The sequence below is a fragment of the Hemitrygon akajei genome, chromosome 15 (assembly GCF_048418815.1).
Source record: "Hemitrygon akajei chromosome 15, sHemAka1.3, whole genome shotgun sequence".
Classification (NCBI taxonomy): domain Eukaryota; kingdom Metazoa; phylum Chordata; class Chondrichthyes; order Myliobatiformes; family Dasyatidae; genus Hemitrygon; species Hemitrygon akajei.
Genome location: NC_133138.1, coordinates 62916573 through 62944558, shown reverse-complemented (window position 1 = coordinate 62944558; position 27986 = coordinate 62916573). Strand labels below are relative to the sequence as shown.

Below are 27986 nucleotides of genomic sequence, written 5' to 3'. Positions count from 1 at the left end.
AGTAAGTCATGCAACTACCTCAATCATTTCCACCTATTCAGCAATATACCACTGGATTGTGTTCCAGCTTCCCATCCGCTGGGACTTGATGTGCAAAGCTAATTTATTATGTGTTCTGGAAGCACAGTAAAGTGCCAATGGGATGCACTTTTTGTTGCCTTTTGAAATGTTCTGACATAATGAATGAGACATACAGAAACAGAAAAGGTATCTTAGGACACAGGACATGTAAAAATATCATGAATGTCACTGTACATGTAGGAAGCAGTCACTTATTTTATTCTTTAAGAATACAGAGTTACCTCTAAATGTTCAGTGCAAACCTTGTTCAGTCATGTGAAAATAGCTGCTTTAGTTCTTTAAGAGTTATAAATTTGACAATGTATTTATTTCTATATAGCATTATAGACCTGGAACAGTTAAGAAATGGGCACTCATGGGGGCCTTGTGTACAACATAGCTATGAATGATGAAAGGATTAAAAAACAGTTTTGTTCTAATTAGGAGTTCTGTGAGAAAATTTAGGTGCCGCATGTACAGCACTGGAATACTCATATGAAGTCTTTACCCATGAATTTACTAAACATAATCATCTCCATTTCCAAGTTCAATGCACTATCATCTGCAAGAATTCTGATGAATGAATAACTCCACCTATTTGTCCTTAGAGAAATATTGCACGGCTGTTCTATAACTTCGTGTTCCCCAACTCCTTTTGACTGAGATTGGGAATTTCTGATGGCAGAAATATTTTAAAAATCATTTTATGGAATTCTGGCAACATTTGGATGGTCTTCCCCCATGTGCCCTTGAGAAAGTAGAAGAATTTGCCTTCCTAAACTGTGGTTGACAACTCTCTTGAATAATAGTTAGCCCCACAGTGCTTGCGGGTAGGGAATTACATGCTTTTGGCCCAGCATTGATAAAGAAGTTGAGGAGTTGGTGTGACTTGGAGAGGAACTTGATGCTAATGGAATTTCCTTATGCCTCTGCCCTTGCATACATCACATGTATACCATTTGTGTTTTCTGCCAAAATATTATTCTCTAATAAGTCGCCACACATCTCTGTGTAATTCTGCATTTGTCAGCAGTCTTGTGCACATGGGATCTCTCCCCAAATAATTTACTAAGGTGAACATGTAAGCATCTATTTATTGGCAATGTTTAATAATTGATTTGAAACTTTATAACTGAGAATCAAAATGGTTAAGATGTTTCCCATTGAGCTTGAACCTGCATGTCTCTCTGCAACAGCTATTGATTTTTGCTGTGTGCAATTTTACATTTGAAAACTATCACCTTAATGTAAAATAGAAATTCTGTTATTTGGTCTAATGCATTCAAGCCATGCTGGTGAATGCGTAAGCTCCTACCTGGTATATGGAAATGTATAGGAGTCTGGACAGGACTTGGCTTGATGTCTAGCTGGCTATAATAAGGTGAACTCCGGCCGCTTTCAGTGCCTCCAAAGAATTGCAAAGAAAGCAGCAGAAACATGAATAAATAAATAAAGGCAAAGGCTGTGAAGCAAACAAGAATGAGTAATCTGTTCACAGTACCATGCTTTTCCAACAAGGAGCTTCACTGTCATGGAAGATCCATTGATTTCTTTTTTCCAATTTGTAAAGTGCGCTGTTTATACTGTCAAACTTTCATGCAAAGAATGACAGGCACATCATCTATTTAGATTTATCTATTTTCTTTTATTTTTGAGCTTTAATTTGATGTCAATATATCATGAAATTAATCAAAAGTTTTCAAATCTTGAGTGCTAATTCCAGAATCACTCAGCAGAATGACAATCGGATTTTCCCTCTAATTCCCCACTGCTGCAAAACGGGTTTCTCCCCTTCCAATCAACTCCACCCTGCCATACTGTGGGAGTTTTGTGTAAATATATACCACTTGTGACCTCCTTGCCAGAAAATATGGTAAATTAAACTCTTGGCCAGATTGCTTGCATCTTGCCACATGAAGTGCCAATTGAAGGTTCTCACTTATATAAGTTCTTGACCACATAATCAACATTTACAAAGAAACAAAGTATTTAGCAATTTCTTCTTTCAATTTTAATGAAGTGGAATTTTCTGACAAACAGAAGCTAAAATAATCTAACCTACATTGCAACATTTGTCAATGAACATTTCACATACCAATTAAAGTTTCTTTAGAATGGTAACAAAATTATATTTTTTCAACAAATAAGGCCACCATTTCCATTATTTTCTGATTATATTATTATATTTCTTTGGTATGAAATAGATTCTTTACACTTAGATATTTACTCAGAGTAAAGCAACTTTAATTAAAATATTTTTCATATTTAGTAGAATTATTCATAAGTAACATTCTATTGAAGATTTTTGGGGTGAGTCAAATCTTGTAAATCAAAGATTTTTGAGTTAGCGTATTACACTCTGCCTCTGAAATTCATTAATATGGCTGATCCTATACTATAACATAGATACCTTTCTGACCAGGGATGAACTTCTAGGCATCAATATTTTACTCATTTATTTACTTTTAGAATGAATACAATATTTAACTAATTCAATAATTTTTCATTATTTTCAAATTCTACATCTTGCCATTAACTCCTTTGGACAATATTTAATTTTCCACAATTATCTTCTAAACCAAAATTTGCTCAAATGCTATTAAAGAGTTAAAAATATTTTAAAAGGTGTGTTTTTACTGTAGCTTTTTTTTCCTCTGGAAAACAAGACACCACATCTATCCTGCTCACTAATTCAAAGGCAAAAACTGGCCTTAATATCACGCACATATTTTCAAACCCCTGATGTGCATTTAAGATGTCATACCAACAGCTAACAAGAATTTGTACTAATTGAAAGGAAAAGTGATATCTACAAATTCAATTAATCAGGAAAATTAAATCAAAGAAGACGTGTCTGGAAGAGAAGTACTTTAAAGATATTCGATCTTTTTTCTCATTGATATTATTCCCATGCAAAAGCAGTAATAATTTACCTAAACCCCTATATAAGATCAAATAGCTGGGATAGCACCAGGAATCTTCCAGATACAGATGGATTACTCATGAAATAAAATCACTGCTCTAACACGAAAAACAAAACTTCCATTTTAACTTAATTTCATTTTTTTCTCTCTAACTCATGTTCATCGTGAAAGTGGTTTCATTGCACTAATTGCCTTTCAGTATTTTACTAAAGTCAACATTCTTCACTATATTGTGTTAGTAAGCTTCTCATTGATAGAAACATTTAGCAATTTGGACTGAGACTGTTCAACCTTGCTCTATTCTTTTTTGAGCAAAGGCTTATCATGGCACAGTTACCGTTATTCCTGCTGGGAATCACTCTACCCTAGATTATAATGAGCAGTACATTACTGAGAGGACATTCCTCATCTTTTTTGTCATCACCGAGGGAGCAACTAGATATGAATGCAGTGTATCATTAACATGATATGAATACTTTCATACGCAATAGAATTTTGTTTGATGTTGCACATCAGTGTGTAACTTCAGCGCCCAAGATTTTTTTACATATAAGAAGCTTTGGTTAAAGAAAGCCAAAGAATGATGTTGTGTTCTAATAAATTAATCAATCAGTTAATGCAGTTACACGGTAAATTTGATAAATTGTCATCAGTAGTGTTGGAACAGCATACTAATGGATTATTGTTACACCTTTTTATTTTACATATTACATAGAGATATAATAAATTTTCCAGTGTATCTGATGTTTAAAGGGAGCAAGAAATACACAAGCACTCTGGACCCTGATTCCATTTGCAAACTCTTTCATGTTCCTAACTGTTGCTGTTCTGGACTCCAATTTTGGCCATGGTTGCAAACTAAAACCCAAAATCTGACCCCTTGGCTCACACTCTGAGCTAGTGAGTGAGCCAGGTGCAAGGATATCAGGATTTCTGAACAACTGGATGCTGGATTAAAACACTTGTGGATTTCAGTAAATCGGTGACATCCTAAAGGTGCATGATATTCCAAGTAGTTTCATGTAGCTCAGTCAAATTTATTCTGCTGTTCTTTTAAGGTGAATTAATAGATAGAAAACTATATTTTAATAAGCTATTAATTTGAAATGATTAGAGAATTCTATAGCTTATTGCAAAGATATTAACACCGGTAAGAACTTGAAAATAAATCTTTTATGAATCATGCAAAAAGAAAAGTGAATCTGTGATTATGGAAAAAAGAAACAGATCAGAAGATAAACATAACAGCAGCAACAAAACTCTCAATGTGAATGTAGAAATGAGGTCTTCTCTTTGTCACTTCGGAACCCAATGCATTGATTGCTGATTATTTTGTAAATTATAAATACAAGGAATGAAGAATTGGTGGGAAAATAAATAAATTGGAAGACGCTGGACAATACAAAATTTCAAAATATTGCTCTATGATTAATAATAAATGTACAGTATCTTGTCATGGTCATTAGTTAAAACTTTAGGTAAGATAGGGCTAATGTTTATACTGGACTAGAACCACATTTTCATAGATTACTATGAATTATGAATCAAATCTGGAATACAGGAAGGTGAACAATAACTACTGCCGAACTCCACTCTAACATTTTAAATTGCTCCTTGTAACCACAGACAATGCTCTAATTTTGTAGAACAGAATATCATAGATCACACTATTGAATTTTCCTTTTGAGAGTTTCAGAGAGGTTTACCTGACTGAGTAGTAAGTACATACATAGAATGAACATAAAAAGGCAAAATATAGCTAATGTTTTAACATCACCTGTTTAATCAGCTGAGAACAAATTCTGTAATAAATATTATTGTAATCAAATAGAACTTCAGATTATCTCAATACCTAGAAGGTTGAGTCATGAAAGAAAATTGAGTCATGATGTGCTTGTACATGTGTGTCTGACAGTGTTTCACATTTGAGTCGAGGAGAATTTATACAAATAGTTAACCTAGAGCTGGCATTTTAAAACTGTGTGTAATAGTGACTGAATTGGAGAAATGTTGAAAGAGGATTAAGGAATTACTGCACTTCAATAATCTACATCTTTACAAGAGATTTTAATTATTATAATAAAGTTCAAGGGGGATATTAGAGGAAAGTTTTTTACTCAGAGAGTGGTTGGTGCATGGAATGCACTGCCTGAGTCAGTGGCGGAGGCAGACACACTAGTGAAGTTTAAGAGACTACTAGACAGGTATATGGAGGAATTTAAGGTGGGGGGTTATATGGGAGGCAGGGTTTGAGGGTCAGCACAACATTGTGGGCTGAAGGGCCTGTAATGTGCTGTACTATTCTATAAGCCTTGATTTCTCAGCATATAAATCACTAAAATCAGCAAAGCAGACTAAGAATGCCATAGAAATGCAAGGCAATTACCAGTGGTCTTTGCTAGGGTCAAGCAAATAGAGAAGGGGTTGCCCTTGGTGAGATCATAATAGACAGCTGTATATTACAGAGGAAAATAAACAAACAATGGGGATAATGCCAAAAAGATTCACAGAGATGACACCACCTGTAAGCAAACGCTTAAACAAGAAGGGAATGAGGCACCTTCTGTAACGACAGAGGGTAATGTGTTAAAGATTTTCACGAAAGAGCTTGATATACATTGAAAAAATATTTTTCCTGTTCTAGAATCCAAAACCATGTAATAAATAGTAATTAATAATTCCAAAATTGAATTCAAATGTTTCTCTGTTCTATCATTTGACATGCTTTCACACTTAATAGTCGAAGCAAATGCTTGAGCTCCAACTAAGGGAACCTAGATGAAGGAGAAAGGAATGACATAAAATGCTCTCTGGGTAAGTGGGGATAAAGGAGGCTTATATGGAACAATAGCCCAGATTGGCAGAATAGTTTGCTTCCCCATTAACATAGGGAATCTACATGAATTATTTATTTGTAATAGAGGTATAAGCTTCAACTTCCTTGTAGAGAGTGAAGCACCAGGTGGAGGGATACCTGTATCGATGGGGAACATACACACATTTCTACAGTTCACAATTTAGGGACTATCTGCTGATCATATGTTTTAATTTACAATGCATCTACATTCCAGAACTATGTGTAGTATTCCAGCTGAATGTTGAGATGCAGTGGAAAAGCGCATGTAATAGAACCAAAATAATCAGAGACACTTGAAAGTGGCTCCCACAAGGCATTCATAAAGGAACCAATTTTTCATGGGGGCCTGAAATATATTGGATTTAGCAATGTAGAGTCAGATCAAGGGTAGAAGGCTCTGAGATTTTGTTTTCAGTAATTATATTTATAGGGGAAAAATAAAATAGCAAATGGAATAATTCTTCAGTCTCACATTGACTTCCTTTCAGAGATCATTGCAAGAGTTCATCTTCTTCTGTCCACCTTGGGCCATCCTGTTCATTCACTGGTTCCAAGAAGGCTAAGCTTTTTAACCCTTTCTCTCTCCAATAAAGCAGTGAAAGTCTGGGTCAGCTGAAAACTCCAGTGATATGATTTCTTTCCCTTAAATAATTGTATTCGACATCATAATCCCTAATACCATTATCTAACAAAATACCAGTTCTGTAATACCACTTTGAGATAATGGCAAATGGCAGGGTAAAGAAATGTGAATCTCATGAAAAATCCTGAGAAATCAATGGCCCACATTACACATTTGTAGGTTCCTCATCAAAACTGCCAACAATAGTGGAATGATGAATTTTCATACAAGGCACTGAGAAGTATCTTTCTCCACCTCATACCTACCAATTCCGGTCCATGGGAAAGAAAGCAAAATTGAATTTCTGTTTGATTCTTCAGTTCCAAACTGAGAGAACTGTAGTGCTAATGCTGTAAAACTAAACTACTCCAGCATAATTTCAGGGTCATTCTAGTGAATAGTTTATAAATTACAGCCATTCACAAAATCAATACACTAAGTCCTTGATCGCATGTCAACAACCATTAAACAACTTTACATTTTCCCGGTGATTACTTTCCTTGGAGAAAATAACTGTTGCCTCAAACGTACTTTCGGTAATTCATTAGAATATATCTATGTCTGTTTCAGTGAATATGTTTTACCATATTCAGCCATGATATCATATGCAGAGAACCATACAAAAATTATGTTTGACTGAAAGCCATTGTGAGTGAATGTTTAGCCTAACAAAACATGAAACAACATGGATGATTTCTAGTTGTGGCAACATCAAAGTTATGTTCCTCCTGCAGTTTCTTATTGAAACTGGCATGATGACATACATATTCAATGATGGTAACATCAAAAATGCTTGACTTCTTACATTCACTTTCTTGTCTATGGGCAAGAAAGTTGAATGCTTAAATGCTTTAAGAAACAAAATTACAATAAAGTTAGCTGGCCTTCCTTTAATGTTTTCTTGTACAGCCACTTTTTTTTCTATTTGAGCAATATGCCACAGCTCGGTTTCTGTGGGACAAATTTTGCATGGGTAGTTTATTTATCTTCAAATACCTTGTGAAACCACAGTCCAATGTCCTATATTTGATATGATCAATTTGCTTATTAGTCCGTCTATAATGCTTAATCATTGAAACGTTAACCCAGAATTAACTTCCTTTATTCTGCACTTCTGAGCACTTCTTTTTCCTAGGGTCAACATTGCATGAACCTCATATAACTCATGACACAGTTATTGAACCTAAGATATTCTGGATAGACAAGTGACATTGCAGTCCACTTCAAATGACAGATAATACAAAAACAGTTTCATGTGTTGTGTTTATTTTTCTTTAATAACAGGATATTACTTCAGATTGTTACAAGTAAAAATGAATTCACCAAATCAATCTACTAGTTCAAGCTCAATCATTACCTGGTCTGTGATATTGTAGAGGTGATCGAGGCATTGTGGGAGACATTCCCTGTCGACTGTATGTCGGTGAGTCAATGTATCCAGGACTAGAAGATCTTCTCTGTCTTAAATCAATCCCATCATATATGTCCTATCACAAGTCAACGGGAACATCTTTAGTATGATATGTAATTTGATTGTTTGGTTAGCAATTCATTACATATGCTGTTTCTAATACAATTATTAAGGAAATGGATGCTAGATTCCTGAAGAGAGGTTGAAAAAAAACAGTATTCATAAGAAAATTTGACACATAGTTCCACTTAATTAAGATGCATTAAACAGGTCATGTGACATCAGTTTTGTTGCATGACTTTACCTTGAGCAGATCCTTTATTCCCCAAAATTTATTGAGGTGTATATGAGAAAAGTTAAAAACATAATCTTTGCATTGGAATTATTGTAGAATTCAATGAGCTGAATAAACAGATATATAAAACACTAATCTTCGTATATTTTGATATGCAAAACTATAATATAAATTGTAGTTTTGAAACTCTTAACACTTTGCAATGGAGTCAGACACATTTCTAATGTCAAAAGCAATATAGCTTGCAGGAGAAATTATTTTGCAGCTCAGCCTGTTTGTAACAGATGAACCAATGCAAATTCAACACGAGTGAATCTGCAGATGCTAGAAATAAATAAAGACACAAAATGCTGGCAGAACTCAGCAGGCCAGACAGCATCTATGGGAGGAGGTAGTGACGACGTTTCGGGCCGAAACCCTTCATCAGGAGTGAAGTAACATGGGATGGTCGAGGGGGGATAAGAAGTGGGTGGAGGGATAAAGTAGAGAGCTGGGAAGTGATAGGCTGGAGGGAAATGGGCTAGGGGAAGGTGGAGAATTATGGGAAATAAAAGAGAAAGAAAGGTAGGGCTGGGGGGAGAGATTATAGTGAGGGGGGAAAAGGAGAGAGAAAGAGAACCAGACTAAAATTATAGATAGGGATGGAGTAAGGGGGGGGGGGGCAGGGGTATCAATGGAGGTCAGTGAGTTGGATGTTCATGCCCGCAGGAAGGAGGCTACCTAGGCGGGAGATAAGGTATTGCTCCATCGACCTCAGTTTTGCTGAACACCGGCGCTGTCCTCCAGCAGTGGCAGGATCTCCCTGTGGCCACACACTTCAATTCCACAGACCACTCCCACTCCGATATGTCTGTCCATGGCCTCCTCCACTGTCAAGATAAGGCCACACGCAGGTCGATGGAGCAATACCTTATCTCCCGCCTAGGGAGCCTCCTATCTGCCGGCATGAACATTCAACTCACAGACCTCCGTTGATACCCCTGCCCCCCCCCTTACCTCATCCCTATCTATAATTTTAGTCTGGTTCTCTTTCTCTCTCCTTTTCCCCCCTCACTATAATCTCTCCCCCCAGCCCTACCTTTCTTTCTCTTTTATTTCCCATAATCCTCCACCTTCCCCCAGCCCATTTCCCTCCAGCCTATCACTTCCCAGCTCTCTACTTTATCCCTCCACCCACTTCTTATCCCCCCTCGACCATCCCATGTTACTTCACTCCTGATGAAGGGTTTTGGCCCGAAACATCATCACTACCTCCTCCCATAGATGCTGTCTGACCTGCTGAGTTCTGCCAGCATTTTGTGTTTTTAACCAATGCAAATTATTTGTTGCAATAAAGATTTCCTAGCTACAGCAGATGCACTGTTAATCTAAAAATGCATTAGAATATTGCTTTTGAGTCCTGTGATCTGTGTTCAACTGCAACCTTCAAAGAGCAGAAATACATGTATTTTAAAGTGACAACTGGTTCCATCTGTGATTCATATCTTCGTTTTATCTGGCTGGCACCAAAGCGTCACTTAGCAGAGTTGGGAAGCATTTTACAGGAAGAGGAAAACAATTGAAGATAAAATTAACTCGCATGAAGGTCCAAGCAGACAATAATTGCAGTCGAGGATTTGGTGGAAATGCCCTACCTGCTCACTCAGCAAAGGAATATTGTGAGGTCAAAGAAAAAAAGTATTACATATGGTAAATAAAAATCACAAGAGGTACATTAATTGTACGTAATGCCATCAGTCTGATATGCTACCAATTTAATTAGTGTATCCATCCATACTTTATGAAAATGCATATTGTTTTCTGTTAGATTAGACACAAATACAATATTCCAAGCAGTGAGTATCCTAGATATTATACTGCAGCATAACCTCTTATTATCAGGAAATTATGTTTATACTCTATAAACATGGGCTAGGCCACAATTGCATTCAGTTCTGTAAAGACTGTGGATAAGGGCAAAAAATATTTAATAGAATAATTCCAAAGATGAAGGAGTGCATCTAATTTTATTTCTAACATGAGAGCAATTATGTTCCAAAACTTAGTGAGGTAAAAGGTAATGGAAAAAGAGTCAGAGCTTTCTAAAGGAAATGTATACACATCAGAAATAGAATAATGTGCAGGCTCTGAAGGGAGAAAGGCAAAATGGGACTGACAGGATTGAGCTAACAGGAGCCTGCACAGACTTGATGGTTGTAGCCTTCTATGCTTTAATGATTCCATGATTCTTTATAATAAAATTAATATAGCATTTCAAATAGATGTTGTCCTGAAAGTTGCATCTTTGCTTTGTAGTAAATTAAAATGTATTCCTATATTGTAATTTACACATTAAAATATATTATTGTAATTTATAACTTAATTATTAATTTCATAATTCAAATTGTAAAATATACTTGTGAGGCGCAGGAAGACAGGCAGCAGGGTGATTAAATGAATACAAGACTGGAAAAAGTAGAAGTTATCTGTGAGTTTCTCAATCAATTTTGTTTATCGACAAAAACATTTAATTTTTTAAGAGAGGCTCTTCAAAAAGCAGAATATCACTGCTTCCATCTGCTTTTCAAAATGTGCCATAGTGTTTTATCCTGCTGGTCAAAATTGTCTTTACTAAAAGGCACAACAGGATCCCTCCAGAGCTGTCATTTAGCTGGAGATATTACAGTTGAGGATTTAGTGAACATTTTTAGGGCACCACAGTAGCCTAGCAGCTAGTTCAGCACTACTACAGCTCAGAACGTCAGAGTTTGGAGTTCAATTCTGACGCCATCTGTAAGGTGTTTATACATTCTCCTTGTGACGGTGTAGGTTTCTTCTGCACTACAAAGATGTACCAGTTAGTAGGTCATTATGAATTGTCCCGTGACTATGCTAGGGTTAAATAGGTGGGTTGCTGGGCAGATTGCCTTTTTGTGTTGTAGGGACCTGTTTCTTGCTGAATCTCTAAACAAATAAATAACAATCTTTAATGAGATTCCATTTTGGAGTCTGGAACATTTCAACTGATTAGTTTTCAATTGATCAATTTCCTCCATTGAAATCCAGTATTTTGGTTTTTATTCCTTGCAATTTAAATGAATGAGGGTTGACATATAAAATCCAAAGGAGGCTTTAGGGGACAGAGGTTGAGTGTTTTCTTAAGTTGGAGATTCCTGAACAAGGAGACATAGCTACAAAAGAAGGGACTAGTCGTTTAGAACTGTCATGTGCAGAAATACCTTCTCTCAGAGTCATAAATCTCTGGAATTCTCTGCTGCCAAGGGTGGTGGAGACCAGGTTATTAGATCATTAGATAATTTTAATGCGGAAATATTTGAAAAAAAAATTGAGGAATTGAGAGCTAAGGGGAAATAGCACAGAAAAGGAATTAAAAGCATTGTAGATTAGCCATGATCATGCTGAATGGCAGGGTAATCCTGAGAGCCACTGTGGCTTTCTCCTGCTCTTACCTTTTTGCGTTAAGTGCATCCAATAACCTTGCTTGGAGTAAAGCAATACACCATTACTGAGGCAGCTGGGGAAACTGACAGATTTTTTAAAATCAGAATTACAATGTGTGTGGCACTGAAGCAGCTTTTACTGAAGGTTGGGCCTTTCCACACCAAGCAAGTTTCTCTACAATAACTGCAAGATCCACATTACATATTAAACTAGGCATCTGCCTCTTTGATTGGATGTTTATTTTATACATTTCACTTTGCTGGATGTCCACGTTTGAGACAAGCAGACACCAAATGATGGTAGATCCTGTCTTTAGGCTGTTAATGCGCTGTAGACAGTAGAAGACAGTTTTATAGTTTCAGATGGGTAGTCGGAAGCAATGATTATCCCTTGCTAATCAATATTCTTTGTGGACATTGCCTCAGATGAATTTGATGAGCAGACCAGATTGGCTTGCATAGCAGTGGTTTAGTGGAGAAATACCTACAATGCTTTCCTATTGAGCTGATCTGCCTCCAACCTCCACAATTGTGTATTAAAACACAGACATCAGAGATGAGCCAGAGATGTGATGCCAGCACTTCAATTGCTTTGCTGTAGTGCTGAGTTCAGCTTCAAGTCCAGGGTGAAGTACAAACTATCTGAGACCAGAGGACAGGTGCACATTTGGGTAAGGGAACCTAACATTGTGAGGGCACGAAACACAAATTTAAGCTGAAAGGGGTATTATATTTATTTATTCAGATACAGTGCAGAATAAGCCCGTCAAGCCATGCTGCCCAGCAATCCCCCGATTTAATCTGAGCCTAATCACTGGACAATTTACAATGACCAATTAACCTACCAACTGGTATGTCTTTGGACTGTGTGAGGAAACTGGAGCACCCAGAGGAAACCGACTCAGTCATGGGGAGAACGTCCAAACTCCTCACAGGCAGTGGCTGGAATTGAACCTGGGTTGCCACTACACTACCGTGCCACCCAATAAATGGGACCCAATGGGAAACCTTTTAACACAGAGGGCGGTGGATAAATGGAGTGAGATTCCACAGGAAGATGTAGAGGTAGGTCCAAATACAATGGTTGAAAGACATTTAGATAGGTACATGTTGGGGAAAGATTTAGAGAGATATGGAACGAATACAGGCAAATAGGACTAGCTTAGATAAGTGTCTTGGCTTGCATGGATGAGTCGGGCTGAAAAGCCTGTTTCTGTATTGTCAGTGATGCTGAACATCTGTATCACAGCTTCATTTACCTGACCTTAACTTAAAGATAAGTGCAGTTAGGTTTTTTGTTTTGCTTTATCTTTATGTGCTTAAATATTATCATGCTTTAAAATTATAATATTAATTTTATTTCTTTTTAGTTTTAAATAATATTATTTGAATCTAATGGACTTGCTTTTAGAGGGATTTTAGTATCATAGACACTTCAAACTCATAGGAAACTCTGCAGAGCGATGAGCCCTCAAAGTTGTGTGGGGTCTCAGAATATGCCATTTAAGACCTAATTGTACTTGTGGCATGTTCTACCGAAGGCATCTTTCCAGGAACTTGAGCAGCATCCGTGGTATTGCCAGCATTTCAAGTAGTGGCCCTGCATTACGATCTGACCCTTTGCATTGAACAGATGCTGTCCAGCTTGCTGAGTTCCTCCAGTGATTTGCTTTTCGTCGCTACCTTTCCCAGCATTTGTAGCCTCTCATCTCTCCAGGTTTCCAGGATGACAGGGCAAATACAGGGCTGCATAAAATTCACTGGGAATCGGAAGGGAAGGAGGAAGCATGGCACTATGCTAGGCAAAATCATGGATGATCTGGCCCAGTAATACTGATCTCTCTCATCTGTCTGTACACATGCCTCTAAATACATTGCACCTTTATAACAAACAAGAAGATTGGAATTACCTGCGAGTATGGTGACAGCATTCCAAGAGACTATAGCAGAGGAATAATAAAAGATGGCACTTAGGGAATGAACAAACCAAATGTTATAGACATTACCTTAAAGGCAAATTTCACAGCGGAGTGCTAAGTGATGGATTACTAAATGATTTTGCTCCCTGGTACTATAGTTATTTGCTGTGGAATACATAATTTGCTTTACATAATTTCCTCACTCATCATGAGATCAGAGGCATCTACTACAAATGAGTTGAAACATACTTTTATTTGCTTTGGATGAGTAGATTGTTATGGTAGCAGAAGTCATACAAGAGGTTAGTGAAAAATAAATAATATTGTCTTGGAGAAATCAGCAATGATGAGTAAATGAATGCAGACTAAAAATGATGTAGAAGCCACAATTACTATTCATTTAAGATACAATTACTGAAGTGCATTTTAGGTCTTTGACTTATTATGACTGAAGGCACTGACTAATATACTGACTAAAATTCTCCTTTTTGCTGCTGACAATATTTTAACAAAAAAATACAGTATATATATTTTATACAGTATATAAAAAAGTTATATGTTTATTTCTCCACCCTTCTGCTATAGCTCTCCTGGAAGTGTAATCCAGTTCTCTGTGAAGTTCTATGAATGTTTGAATGATTACTACAAGTGTTTAATGCAATTTAAAAAAAAGTTCCACATAACTTCATACAGTATCCAATCATCAGATGAATTCTCAAAACTATATTACATTTGGATGTTAGATATTCTTAAAGAAATAAGATTAGTTAAATAGCTGTTGATCAATGCTTTTGACAAGTTTGACGAAATATTAAAAAGGTAGATTTTAAAAAAGTCCCTTCAAATTCAACCTGCTGTGACATTCAATTATCTTTATACATTTAATGAATGATGTTGGTTATATGAAATTAAGATTTATTTTTTTCAAATTACAAGCTATTGCACAGATTTGCATAAAGGCATCACCTTTTTAACTGATGGGCTTCAGAATGCCATGAACATGCAGAGAAGGAATCAGTCATTCCTAGTTTCCCATCCCATCAAGGTAAATGGGAACACAATGTGAGCAAGTCATACACTTAGCCTGTGTAATGTTTAAATGAAAAAGTCTTTAAATGGTGTGGAGGAATGACCATTCCATGCAAAGCAAATTGGTAAGTTGCACAGTACCTCCCCAAAACCATATCTTTCAAGCCTGTCTTCTGATGCAGATTTCTGATATTGTTCATAGGGAACCAGATCGGGACGTTGAACGTCATAGATAGTTTTAACTTTGGGAAGAGCGGCCAGATCCCTATAGTCAAGTATTTCATTATCCACCTTTGCCTAAGATAAGGATAGAGGAAAGAGGACAAAAGAAGGAATCAAAAGAAGCTGTTAGATACAAAGAAACAGACATTTCAAAGGAAACAGTTCAAATTGATTCTTGATGTTACAGGTATTAGTTCCTGAAACATACACAATGAAGATATTAAATGCTGTTTATGCACAGATAAGAGTGTGAGATTTTAATGACAGAGAGAATCAAGAAACTTGTTAGGGTGGCCATAACTGGCGCAAGTTAAAAAGACACTAGGAAGCCTTATTAAGCATAGGAAAGGGGCATTTGTAGGTTGATGTTCTTGTGTTTTGTGCAGTGGGGGTGGTGGGTGGGGTTTTGGGGGTTTGATGATTGTAATGCTGTTCTTTTTTTGTGTCTGGGGGGATGTGGGTTTGCTGTTTCCTTCTGAACCGATTTACATTTTTTTGTTTTGTGGCTATCTGGAGAAGAAGAATCAGAGTTGTTAACTTTGATCATCTATGAACCTTTGAACATTTTGAACCTTCTGAACTAGAACATTAAGTGATATGTCCTTTTGGAGAAAAGTTCCCTACATCTTGTGATATCTTTTTTATATTTAATGGTAAGTGTAATAATAATTTCACAATTATAAATTAGTGGAATTTTAGAATGTGATTTTAGAAACAATTAAATCCCACAAAATAAAACTGTATTTGCTATTCGGACATAATATTTCAACAGAATTGGTCACAGATATTATAAGGATAATCAGACTATTGAGAGAGCAGGTTCTCTCAGAAGCTCCTTTCAATGTCTGTGTTGTGGAGCGACCTCCACAAATTTTACTTTCACACTTATAAGACCATAAACTTACAGATCAGTGCTGTGACTATAAGGCTAAGAATTGGTCACAGCAGCACAGCAATGGATAACTTGAGTCAATATAGTGTTCTAGAGAGACCACATAGACTGATTCTTGCATTTATTTTGTTCACCATTGGCAAATTTCCAGAATGGCTACTAAAAAGATTGGTTAGGCTTTTAAATGAAGACAAATGGAACCCAAGTACTTGTTTTAGTTGCTTGTCGTTGATACTTCAGAAAACATCGGAAGCAGCATTGAGGCTATACATCTCTCAGGCCCAGGGCGTGGCCCTGCAAAACTCTGCAAAAATGGCCCTTCTGCCTCTGGCAGAACACACAGTACAACTTAATTGCCTAGATTTCTGACTGCTGCTTCAGGAAATGTGGTTGATAACATCAGAATGTTACTGGCCAATTTAATCCTCTTCATGCGTAAAGGATGACTTTGTTAATAGTTGCACTTGCAGATGTTGACAGATTTCCACTGGGCTGTTTACAGTAAATCAGGATGCGGGACATGAATGAACATTGCATAAGTTCATGTTCCAAGCCTCACTATTGTTTTTCAAGTGTTCTTTGAACTCCTGAGAAAGATGTATTTCGAACTTCACAGGCTTCAGGACAGCCTTTTAGATCATCCTTTGGGTTTACCTTGACTGCAGCCTGTCCTACAAAATGAATCTTACAGCTCAAATATTTCAGGTTTAATCCTGACCACGGATGTCAGGTATGAGGAGTTAACATTCTCCAAAGTGCTTCAGTCTCTGCTCATGTAATGGCAATTGACTATTGTAAACTATCCCTATGTGAGTGATTACAGGGAACTAGAAGAAGGGATGAAATTGATGAAAATGCTCGGAGAACTAACGTGGAATCCACACGCCAATCAGGCTCCTCCTATGGTCTGAGAAATGATGAAAAATATGAAATAGTTTGTACAAGGGTTTGGGGGTAGCAGATTGCCTTTTAAGTACGTTGAGATAAAACACGTCTTTCAATCGTCTACAAGTAGAGACTGGCAGATCCCTTTTATTTAACAACTCTTATCAGTTCATTTTTCAAATTAGACTTAATTTTTAAAACAAAAGAAATTCTGCAGATGCTGGATAAAGAGCTGAAGGAACCCAGCAGATCAGGAGAATGGACCATAGGAGGAGGGGACCGTAGCGGAGGTGGCAGATAGGTGAGAAGAGGGAAGAGGCCATAGTAGGGAATAGAAGAAGTGGGGAGGGTGGGAATTTTTTTTTCTGGAAGGAGAAATCCATATTTGCGCCATCAGGTTGGAAGTTACACAGACAAAATATGAGGTGTTGCTCCTTCACTCTGAGAGTGCCCTCATTGTGGCATAAGAGGAGGCCATGGACTGACATGCTGGAATAGGAACGGGAATCAGAATTAAAATGTTTGGCCGCCAGGAAATTCCGCTTTTGCCGGATGGAGTGGAGGTGCTCAACTAAGTGGTTCCCCCAACTTACGACGGGTCTCACCAATGTCGAGGAGACTGCATCGGAAGTACTGGATACAATCGGTGATCCCAGCAGATTCGCAGGTGAAGTGGTGCCTCACATGGAAGGACTGTTTGGGGCCCCGAATGGAAGTGAATGCAGCACTTTGGCTGCTTGCAGTGTTAAGTGCTGGCAGGGACGAAAGAACAAGGGAATTCCCTTATTTATTTTTAAAACTTGGTTTTGCCACAAGGGAGTTTTCAGTAGTGCACAATATACTTACACAGATAACACGATTAGGAGATCCTGAAATGCTGGATCCCGGAGGAGAGATTGAGGCTTCTGAAGCACGCCTGTGCTGTAAAGAAGTGTGATAAAATTCATTTTGACATGTTTTCCGGCAACCAAAACTGTTGTATACACAGACAAAGCTTACAGTGGTTACAGGCCAGTACAATTTCTTTTCATGGAACTTTTATTATTTGAGCCTTCCAAAGACAATGCTGTGCTGGGGAATTAATTAACTTTTTGAAAACTGATACATGTTATTTGAGCAGTCCCCGTTCTGCCCCCAGTTGCTCCTACACAAAGCCTTTCCGGCCGACACTGAAACCTCTCTGACCTTTTCCAGAGCTTTCCAGCCTAGCTAGTGAGCCGGCTCTACTGAAGTTAAGTACAGCTGTCCTCCATATAGCTTGAAAACTATAATACAACAAAATACAAATTCATTCCAATCTACCATTCTTCAAGTCACCAATAAAGTCACAGCAAACCATTAATGCAAACTATGATTCTCTAACCTGCAGCCTAACTATGTTATATTTGGTGGGGAAAGGGCAGAAATTTGGGGAGGGGGTTGCTGCTGTATTCACTGGAATTGCCATTACACTTGTAGAATACATTTTCTTAGACATTAGGAATTCTCTATATTTGCATCTTATGTGACTCTAGATGGTACAGACCATCTGCATGGTCTAGACATACAGCTTTCCTGTAGCTTTGGTGATGATTTTGGGAAAGGAAATGGCTGCGGCTGCCAGATTCATTACAATAAAAGTTTTGGTGTTACAGAATTATTACCAATTTCTTTCTCACAATTTTTCAGTTCTGCACAGGTGGCTAAGACGGTAATGCCCCAGATGCTTGTTAATTGTAAGGTAATCCAACTGAACATAAAGATACATATCAGACAGACTCTCCAATGTACATTCATCATTATAATGCCTACAGTGATTGTTTAGGACTTTGATATTTAAACAAAAGGATTAAAAAAAGAGAACTATAATGCAGAATTATTAAAATTGGTGCAATATTAGGAAGTCTGAATATGACATAAAAATTGGTGATGTTGTGGACTGCAAGGTCATTTTTTCTAAAGCCTACTGTAGGATATACTGTAAATCAGTTGGAATGTTGGGCTGAGTGCTGGCAAATGGAATTTAATCCTAACAAATGCATGATAATGCACTTTGGGAAGTCAAAAAGGGATGGGACATATACAGTAAAAGGTAGGCCAACAGGGAATGTAGATGAACAGAGCGAGGATCTTGGGGTTCAAGTCCATAGGTTCCTGAAAGTGGAATCCAGATAGATATGAGGCAAAGAAATCACTGGGCATGCTTGTCTTTATTGGTTGGAATATGGAATGTAAAAGCTGGGATGTTAATGTTGCATCTTTACAAAACACTGTTTTGTTGGAGTACTGTGTACATTTCTTGTTGCTACACTATAGATGAATATAGCTTCACTGGAAAGAATGCAATGGAGATTCACAAGGATTCTACCTGAGTTATAGGACATTGGTTTTGGGGACAGATTGGATAGGCTGGGTTTGTTTATCTTGGAATGAAGGACACAGTGATGATCTAGTAAAAGTATATAAAATTACAAGAAACAGAGAGTGTAGGTAGAATTTTTTTCCCCATCGTAGAGGTATCAAAAGCAAGAGGGCAAAAGCTTGGTGGAGAAGGAAGGAGTATTAAAGGGGATTTTTCGGGGTAAGTTCTTTTACACAGAGAGTAGTTGATATCTGGAACTCACCTGCCTGTGAAGGTGCTGGAGTTGGATATAATTATTGCCATTAAGAGACGTTTAAGCATGCATATAAGAAAACAAACTAAATTGGATAAGTAGATTTAGTGTAGTTGGGCAAAGAGATCAGCACAGAGGTGGTAGGCAGAAGGGCCCGTTTCTGTGTTGTACAACTCTGTAATTCGAAAACATGTTTGGAAAACAAATCTTGGAAAAGCATCAAAGGTTAATTTGCAAAACACAGAACAATATAACCTGTGGGAAGTCTGAAAACCATGCAAGTAAGTGCCTAATGCTCTAGGTATCAAAGATTTGTGGATTTCAAATGTGTTGGCATAAGGATGTTTTATTCCTTCAAATAACTGGCACTTACCAGTGTTTTGAATGGAATGCAATATGAGCTTCCTTGACATATCTGCCTGTTGTGCCTACAGAAAACTAAAATGCTTATCAGTTCAGAAAGCGACGTAAGATGCCTTTGCTTTTAATTGGTGGGACAAAGAAAAAGAAAATGTTATCAGTAAATTATATTTTAACTATAGCTGTCTTTGATTATATCAGGACCCAAATTACTTAAACTGAATTAATATTTCACACAGAAAGCATAGGTTTAACTAGAAAATGTTTCCACCTTACAGATGTAACTTTAGAAATTAGCTGGTCATTTCTGAAGTAGTACTTATGATGCTTAGGTAGCCAGTGTGCTATACTTACTCGTAGCTTCTTTTCCATTCTAGCAGACTGTTTACAAAGGGGATGCCATACTTCACAGCCTGAAATAGACAGGGAAACAAATCAAGCCTAATATGTACAAAATTTATACAATTTTGTCACTTTATGATCAGGCAGTAAACCAAAATGAATGGTGCCTTTCCCATCAATTGAATACTCCACAGATTGATTTTGTAGGTTCCAGTTTAGCCTCAACAAAAAGAATTAAGACAGAACTCCTGTCAATATAGCCTCTTGTGAGCATGTGGGAAATCCCTGAATTTTTGGGAATGGCACACAATCTGCACTTGGCACTGTGGAACAACTATCTGAACATATGCATATGGGATGGAAGTTATAATGTACTCTTTAATAGAATGCTATGGGATTTATTTTCAAAATTATTAAAGTTTTTGCTACTATAATGTTGATCCAACAAAGTCACAAGCTCCTTATTACTTTTAAGAATTCGTAAGTCTTGCAGTACAATTTCATAAAACTTTGCAAAATAATTCACTTAGTGTTTGTTTTTGTAGTACAAAATGTCTTCGAAGTTCCAAATGATCACATGTGCAAGAAACGTGTGTAATCCCTGGGCATGCTTTAACAGAGCTTGTGCCCCGCAGCCAATGTATGAAACTACATTCTCTGGGAAAGTGGTTGGTACAAGTCTGAACAGGTTATAGAAACTGCTAAACCAAAGAAGAAAGATTCATAAGTAAAATGGAAAATATTTGAATCAATGCACAATGGATACTTGCTATTTCCAGTTAAAATTTAACCATAATGTATACTCTTCTTGCTAATGATGATTTTCTTTAAAAAATTCTACCTGGTTGAGGCAAATTATGAACAAGTGTTATTACAGCTTCAACAATCCTATCTTCTTCATTCAAAGTCTCTGGTAGTAAATTGCCATGTCAACAGCTTGCATTAATCAGGCATTTTAAACATAGTGTAGCAATGATCAAAGACCAAGCCTTGCAAAGAAATGTAATAATAAGTGGCCAAACACTTTGGCAAATGGGTAGATTCCAAGGTACATCTTGAAAGAAAAAAGAATGGTAAGGAGGGAAAATAGGAAGGAATTTCAACAATAAAGATCAGGCAGTTGACAGCAAATTTACAAAATAAATTATGAATTAAAGAAGAAATGTCAGAAGAGCGTAAGACTGGAGGAGGCAGTTACAAAGTTAGAGAGGACTGGCTGAATCACAGAGGGATCTTGAAAGGATGAACGATGTGTGGTGAACTAGATATACCTGTCTGACTGCTCCTGTGGCTCCTCCCACAGACCCTGCTGACTGCTCCTGTGGCTCCTCCCACAGACCCCTGTATAAAGGCGACTGTGGGCTGCTGCTCTCCCTCATTTTCCCCAGGATGTAGTGCTGTTTATTCTTCCAGTCAATAAAAGCCGATATCTCACTTCCTAAGTCTCAGCGTGAGTTATTGATGGTGCATCACGATGAGAATTTTCAAATGTACATACTGCTATACCAGGAGCTGAGGTGGGTCTGTTTGAAGGATAGGACTTGGTTTGAATTAGGACCTATATGTTAAAGTGTTGATGAGAAACTGCAAAACCAAGGAAGACATATTCATAAATAAGATGGAAGTTATGTTAACAAATGAAAGATTTATGTAATATAGAGGATGTGAGGTTGAAGTGGAAGCAATGTGTAAAGATATTTAAAAAAACTGGTTTGGAAATTGATGACATGACGTAGAAGCAGAGACAGATGGTACTACAGATTTGTAAACACGTTGCTTACTGATTGAGCAGTAATGTTGTCAACTAGAAGATTAAGGATGTAAATGGATTGGTACAACCATGGGTTCCGGTAGGTACTAAAGACAATGACTTTTGGCTTTTCAACAACTTGCATGCCTTCTTTTGCACTACTATGGAATGTCCAGCAATTTGTCAAGTTCAAAGGGACACTGAAAAGATTGATATAAAATACTTCACTGACCCATGCGGGAGAAGCAATCTTACCAAATTAGTTTTCTTTGACTTGGATACTAACTGTGAAAGGGACCAAGTTCTGAGGCAAATTTCCCATTAAGTTGTCAGGATAAGAAGAACAAATGACCTAAAAGTTCATCAAGCAGATCAGAAGAAAAGCAAACCAGTGAATAATATAGGAAAGTGCTTAATTGACCAGTAGATCCTTTCAGCCAGATGCAAATTTGATTTAACTAGTCCATTTAATATGGTCAGTTGTGAGCAAGTACTTTCGTTCCATGACTTCATCCATATCTGCTGAGATGATGTGAAAGTTTGTGTCATCAATCTATATTTATGCATTCAAACTTCTGGGCATGCTAAACTTCTGTAAACTTTCAAGAAAACTTTCTGTTGCTCTTATCCTCGTATGTTACACTTCAGCAGTGACCATGAACAAGGAAAATTTTGAGACACAGAACTCACTTAAATACTCAACAATAAGGCTCCCAAATTTTCACCAACTTTGAAAGGACATTAGTGAGCTCTGAACAGGATCCAAATGGGCCATAAGTAATATTGCTGGATATGTGACAACCAAGACATTGCTCTGCTTAGTGAATGCCGTGACCCAGATCAAACAATGGACCACAATACCTGAACCTGCACTTACTGAAAATTTGATAGATATCATCAAGATACACTTTCTCCAATGAACCCATATAATAGCTTACTTAGTTTTACAGTTGTTCCTCTGGTTGTATACCAGAGGATTAAAGGGGCACCAAATATGAATAGAAATGGTTTATTCAGAAAGCAAAATGTCTTTATAAACACTTGTATTTGAATTCTACATAATGAACTATATTATATTATTGAATATATTTTGAAACCAAAGCAAAGCCCATAAACTTTAAGAACACCATAAAAATAGAATTATGTGATACCACAGGTCAGGTCATTGAAGTTTTTCAGCACCTTCAAGTGACAGATATTAAAATGTTCCAGTGAGGCAGCATTTTCATTTGTAAGGTAAGGAAACAGTGAATGAACAGTAATCATTATCATGGAACTTAAGAGATCCATACAATTCCCTAAAGAGGAGGAATGGCCACAGGCAGCTTTACAGTCAAATTTCTCTCTAACCCTCCCCAATGCACAGAAGGATTCCAGAAGGATTTCAAAATACATTTAATGCACTTAACATTAATTATCTTTGACTGGTTACTTCTATATAGGCGCAAATTCAGCTTTTCAACAGAACCACAACATTCCGTCTCTCTCACTTGGTACTGACGCAACAAAATTAAACTCTTCTTTAAAGGACAGGTCATCATTCTCTCCATTTATCTGAATAGTGAAGAAAATAACCACCCTCTGCTAGTTCAGTGTTCAATTACTTACATGTTCTCTTGATCTCGATTTTAAGTATACTTTGTATAAGAATTCTTACAATTCAAATGGATGTGTGATGAAAATGCAACTGGTGATCAGTTTCTGGAATTCCATTCACATGAAGTATTCTAATAAGATGCCTTGTCATTAAATTTTCCTCAGTTGACAGTAAATCTGCCTTATTAACACTGGATAGCAAAAATATTGCTCTTCTGTTCCACTTGAACTGAAATATGAGTGGTAATTAAATGATCTGCTGTTAGGCAAACACTATATGCTTCATTGCCACCGCAAAACAACAAATTTCACGACACCTGTCAGAGATAATAAACCTGATTCTGAATCTACCACAAGGAATTATTATCTGGAAGCATTTTTTTAAAAATCCAAAGAAAGCTTGCACAATATTAATTGGGGTAACCAAAAATTATTTGTAAAAACTTAAATGGGTGGGAGCTTGATGTATTAACTTGCCCATGAAATGAATGAGTATCTAACTTTTCTATTGGACTTATTTATTGATTGCAATTACAATGTTCAGAGCTGGAAGGCAGAAAGGAGTGCAGGGCCTGTCTCATTTTCCCCTGAAGCTAGCAGACTCTCTGGGCCTGCTGAACCTTTATCAGATTCCTAAAGCCCAGTTCCAGCCCGAACTACCCATCGGCGGTAGATATTTTTCATCTCACACCGAACAGCAGAAATGAGTCGACTTTATGTTTATGGCTTAGGAGGAGATACTGTCATTCTGTGCTAATTTAAAAACAAAAATCAGTCAGAGCCTTCAGCAACGTAATCTGCTGGAAGAACTCAACAGGTTGAGCAGCATCAGCAGAAAAGACTGCTGACGTTTCGGGCTGGAACCCTGGATCAGGACCAACAGTGGACAGCAGAGATGGCCAGAGGGAGAAGGGAAGTGAAATGAAAGAACTCCGAGGTGATTGGTGCAATTAAGAGGGGTGTAAGATGATAGGCATCTACCATGTAGGGGAGGTGAGTGGGGTTGAAGGTGGAGGACTTTGGCAGGGGAATGATAGATGGAAACAAAGAGAGAAATGGAAAAAATACAATCGATGGAGCAAGGTGAGTGGAGTGGAGTGTGAAGATAGGAGACAGCTGCTGGAGGGGAATAAGCAGAAACAACAGTGGTAAATTCTGATAAGTAAAAAGAAATAGGAGCAGGAGTAGGCCATCTAGCCTATCGAGTCTGCTCCACATTCAATAAGATCATGGCTGATCTGCCATGGACTCAGCTTCACGTACCTGCATTTTCCTCATAATCCTTAAATTCCCTGCTATTTAATATGGTAACCTCTACTGCTTCCTTGGGCAAAGATTTCACAGATTCACAACTCTCTGTGAAAAGCAGTATATTCTCATCTGTGTCCTAAATCTAACCCTCAAATCTTCAAAGTTCAAAGTCAATTTATTATCAAAGTACATATATGTCACCATATATAACCCTGAAGTTCATTTTCTTGCAGGCATACTTGATAAGTCCATAATAGAATCAATGAAAAACTGCACCGACTTGGGCGTTCAGCCAGTGTGCAAAAGACAACAATTTATACAAATATAAAAAGAAACAAACAATATTAATAATAAATAAACAAGCAATAAAAATTGAGAACCCAAGACAAAGAGTCCTTGAAAGTGAGTTTACATTGTGGGAACATTTCAATGATGGGGCAAGTAAAGTTGAGTGAAGTTATACCTTTTGGTTAGAGCTTTTTGGCTGAGGGGTAATGTTACGTACCAGCAGCAACAGATATGAAAATTGAGTTGGGTTTTTATAAATAAACAACAAAATTTATTAACGTCTACTCAAAAACATAGAAAAGTAAACAAGTGACTAACTTAAACAAAAGTTTACAGGGTTATGCATCTATAGTTATCCAACAGTCGAACTTAGAGACAATTCTTAACAGATCTTACTCAAGCACAGTCTTAATGTGCTAGATCAACATGTTCATATGATTCATAAAGTAAGTGAGGGGAAAGACCTCGAATCCTCAATGAAGAGATTCTTGAAGAAAAGACGAAACTATTGACGCAGATCCCATCCGAGAAATGCCTTTTCCGAAGAGATCCCGAAGAATAAAATTTCTCAAAGTAACTGACCTTTCGCCAGAGGTGGTCACCACACACCCGAAACCATGCAGGGGTTAACCAAAAGTGTGTGCTACAATCCCTGTAAGGACCATACCAAATGTCAATCACGTTTGAGGCACACAGAACGCCATTGATTTCTACCCAAATCTTTGGTTTGTACAAAGCTGGAAATTCTTCACTCTCTCTCTCTCAACTCTCTCTCTCCTTCTACGATTGAGTAACCACCGACTGTGACTCCCCAACAAAACAACTACGCAACAAGCTACAGTCTCCCCTTTTATACCAGCTGGAACATGCCATCATGTGACATCACATCACCCCTCTATCACGAGACAATTACATCATGCTCACGAGGAGCTCATGGGACAGGTAACAGTAACAACTGTTACTGAACTTGGTGGTGTGATTCCTGAGGCTCCTGTACTTTCTTTCTGACGGCAGCAGTGAGAAGAGAGCACATGTGTGGTGGGGATCCCTGCTTTCCTGCGACAATGCATCATGTGGATGTGCTCAGTGGTGAGAACGGACTGGGCCATATCCACTACTTTTTGAAGGATTTTCCATCCAAGACCATTGGTACTATCATACCAGACTGTGATACAGCCAGTCAATATACTCTACACATCTATAGAAGTTCGTTAAAGTTTTAGATGCCGTGCCGAATCTTTGCTAACTCCTAAGAAAGTAGAGGCTTTCCTCATAATTGTACTTATATGCTGGGCCCAGGACAGATCCCCCAAACTAACAACACAGAGGATAATCAATGTTGCTGACCCTCTCCACCTCTAATACTCCAATGAGGACTGGATCATGGACTTCTGGTTTCCTTCTGAGGTTAATAATCAGCTCCTTAGTCTTGCTGACATTGAGCAACAGGTTGTTGCTGTGACACCACCTAGCCAGATTTTCCATCTCCCTCCTACATGATGATTGGTCACCATCTTTCATTCAGTCTACAACAGTGGTGTAATCAGCAAACGTGAATATGGCATTGGAGCTGAGCTTAGCCACACAGTCATACGTGTAAAATGAGTAAAGCAGGGGGCTAAGCACACAGCCTTGTGGTGAATTGTACTGATAGAGATGGTGGAGGAGATGTTGCCAATCCAAACTGGCTGAGGCCTGCAAGTGAGCAAATTGAGGATCCAATTGTACAAGGAGGTATTGAGGCCAAAGTCTTGAAGCTTATTGATAAATTCTGAGGGGATGATGGTATTGAATGCTGAGCTGTAGTTGATAGAGAGCATCCTGATGTAAAAAGCTTTACTATCCAGATGTTCTAGGGTTGAGTGAACACCAATGAGATGGCATTTGCTGTGGACCTTTTGCTCCAGTAGGCAAATTGGAGCAGATCCAGGTCACCTTTTCAGGCAGGAATTGATTAGTTTCATCACCCACCTCTCAAACCACTTCATCACAGTGGTGGTAAGTGGATGATAGTCACTGAGGCAGGTCACCACACTCTTCTTAGACACCGGTAAAAAGAAGGCTGCTTGAAGCAGGCAGGTGTCTCAGCCTGCTGAAGTGAAAGGTTAAAAATCTCAGCAAACACTCCAGCCAGTTGATCAGCACAGGTCTTTAGTGCTTGGCCAGTTTTCTCTTCTGGGCCGGATGCTTTTCGTGAGTTCACCCTCCTGAAGGCTGCTCAGACATTGGCATCAGAGACTGAAATCACAGGATTATTGGGGGCTGCGAGAGTTCGTGATGGCTCCTCTATGTTTTGATGGTCAAAGTGAGCATAGATGGCATTGAGCCCATCTGGAAGCGAAGCCCTGTTGTCACCTATGTCACCTGATTTAACTTTTATAAGAGGTGATAGTATTCAAGTCCTGCTCAAATGTCGAGCATCTTTCATTGATTCAAGTTTAGTCCAGAATTGCCACTTCACTCATGAGATGGCTGTCTAAGGATCGCACATGGACCTCTTGTAACTCTCTTTGCCACCAAACTTGAAAGCCTCTGATTTGACCCTCACCAGAGTGCAGATCTCATGGTTCATCCAGGCCTTCTGGTTGGGGAAGACTGAATGATTTTGTGGGGACACACTCATCTACAACTATTTTAATAAAGTCCATGACAACCATCGTGTATTCATTCAGATCCACAGATGAGAGGATAGATATATAAATCTTAGTCTCACCAGTGGAAACAACTGTCTTATCTATCCCTTTCATATTTTCATATGCTTCTATAAGATCCTCTCTCATCTTTCTGAATTCTAGTGCATATAGTCCCAGGCAATTCAATCTCTCCTCATTGGTCTACCATCTCATCTCCAGAATCAACCCAGTGGACTTACTCTGCACCACCTCTGAAGCCAGTAAGTTTTTGCTCAAGTAAGGAGACCAGAAGTGCACAGTGTATTTCAGATGTGGCTTCACCACTTCCCTGTACAATTGCAGTATAACCTCCCTGCTCTTAAATTCAATCTCTTTACTAATAAAGGCCAAAATTCCATTTGCCTTCTATTTGTTCCTGCAAAGCAAGCTTTTGAATTCATGCACAAGCACTCCAAAATGCCTCTCCACAACAGCAGGTTGCAATCTTTCACCATTTAAATAATTACCTGATCTTCTATTTTATATTCCAAAGTGGATGACCTTACATTTTCCGACATTGTACTCTATCTGCCAGACCTTTGCCTACTCACTTAATCTATCTATGTGTCTCTGCAGA

At 37.9% G+C, this 27986-nt stretch overlaps 1 protein-coding gene and 1 long non-coding RNA gene across 11 annotated transcripts in view; one reads left to right on the top strand and one right to left on the bottom strand.

Moving 5' to 3' along the window:
• The window catches only part of LOC140739410 (uncharacterized), a 972090-nt gene that overhangs the window by 489443 nt on the left and 454661 nt on the right, over positions 1-27986 (top strand). The gene's annotated exons all lie outside the window — the stretch shown is intronic.
• Positions 1-27986, bottom strand: part of ablim3 (actin binding LIM protein family, member 3) — a 293274-nt gene that overhangs the window by 42454 nt on the left and 222834 nt on the right. For 3 of the 10 annotated variants that reach the window (XM_073067675.1, XM_073067684.1, XM_073067676.1), the window contains exons 8-13: positions 19865-19923; positions 17403-17477; positions 14699-14854; positions 13520-13549; positions 7821-7950; positions 1376-1465 (exon numbers count right to left, since the gene is read on the bottom strand). In XM_073067675.1, coding sequence (XP_072923776.1) covers positions 1376-1465; positions 7821-7950; positions 13520-13549; positions 14699-14854; positions 17403-17477; positions 19865-19923 — 540 coding nt within the window. The remainder of the gene's footprint in view (positions 1-1375; positions 1466-7820; positions 7951-13519; positions 13550-14698; positions 14855-17402; positions 17478-19864; positions 19924-27986) is intronic. The other 7 variants (XM_073067678.1, XM_073067680.1, XM_073067679.1 and 4 more) reach the window with 4 other exon arrangements.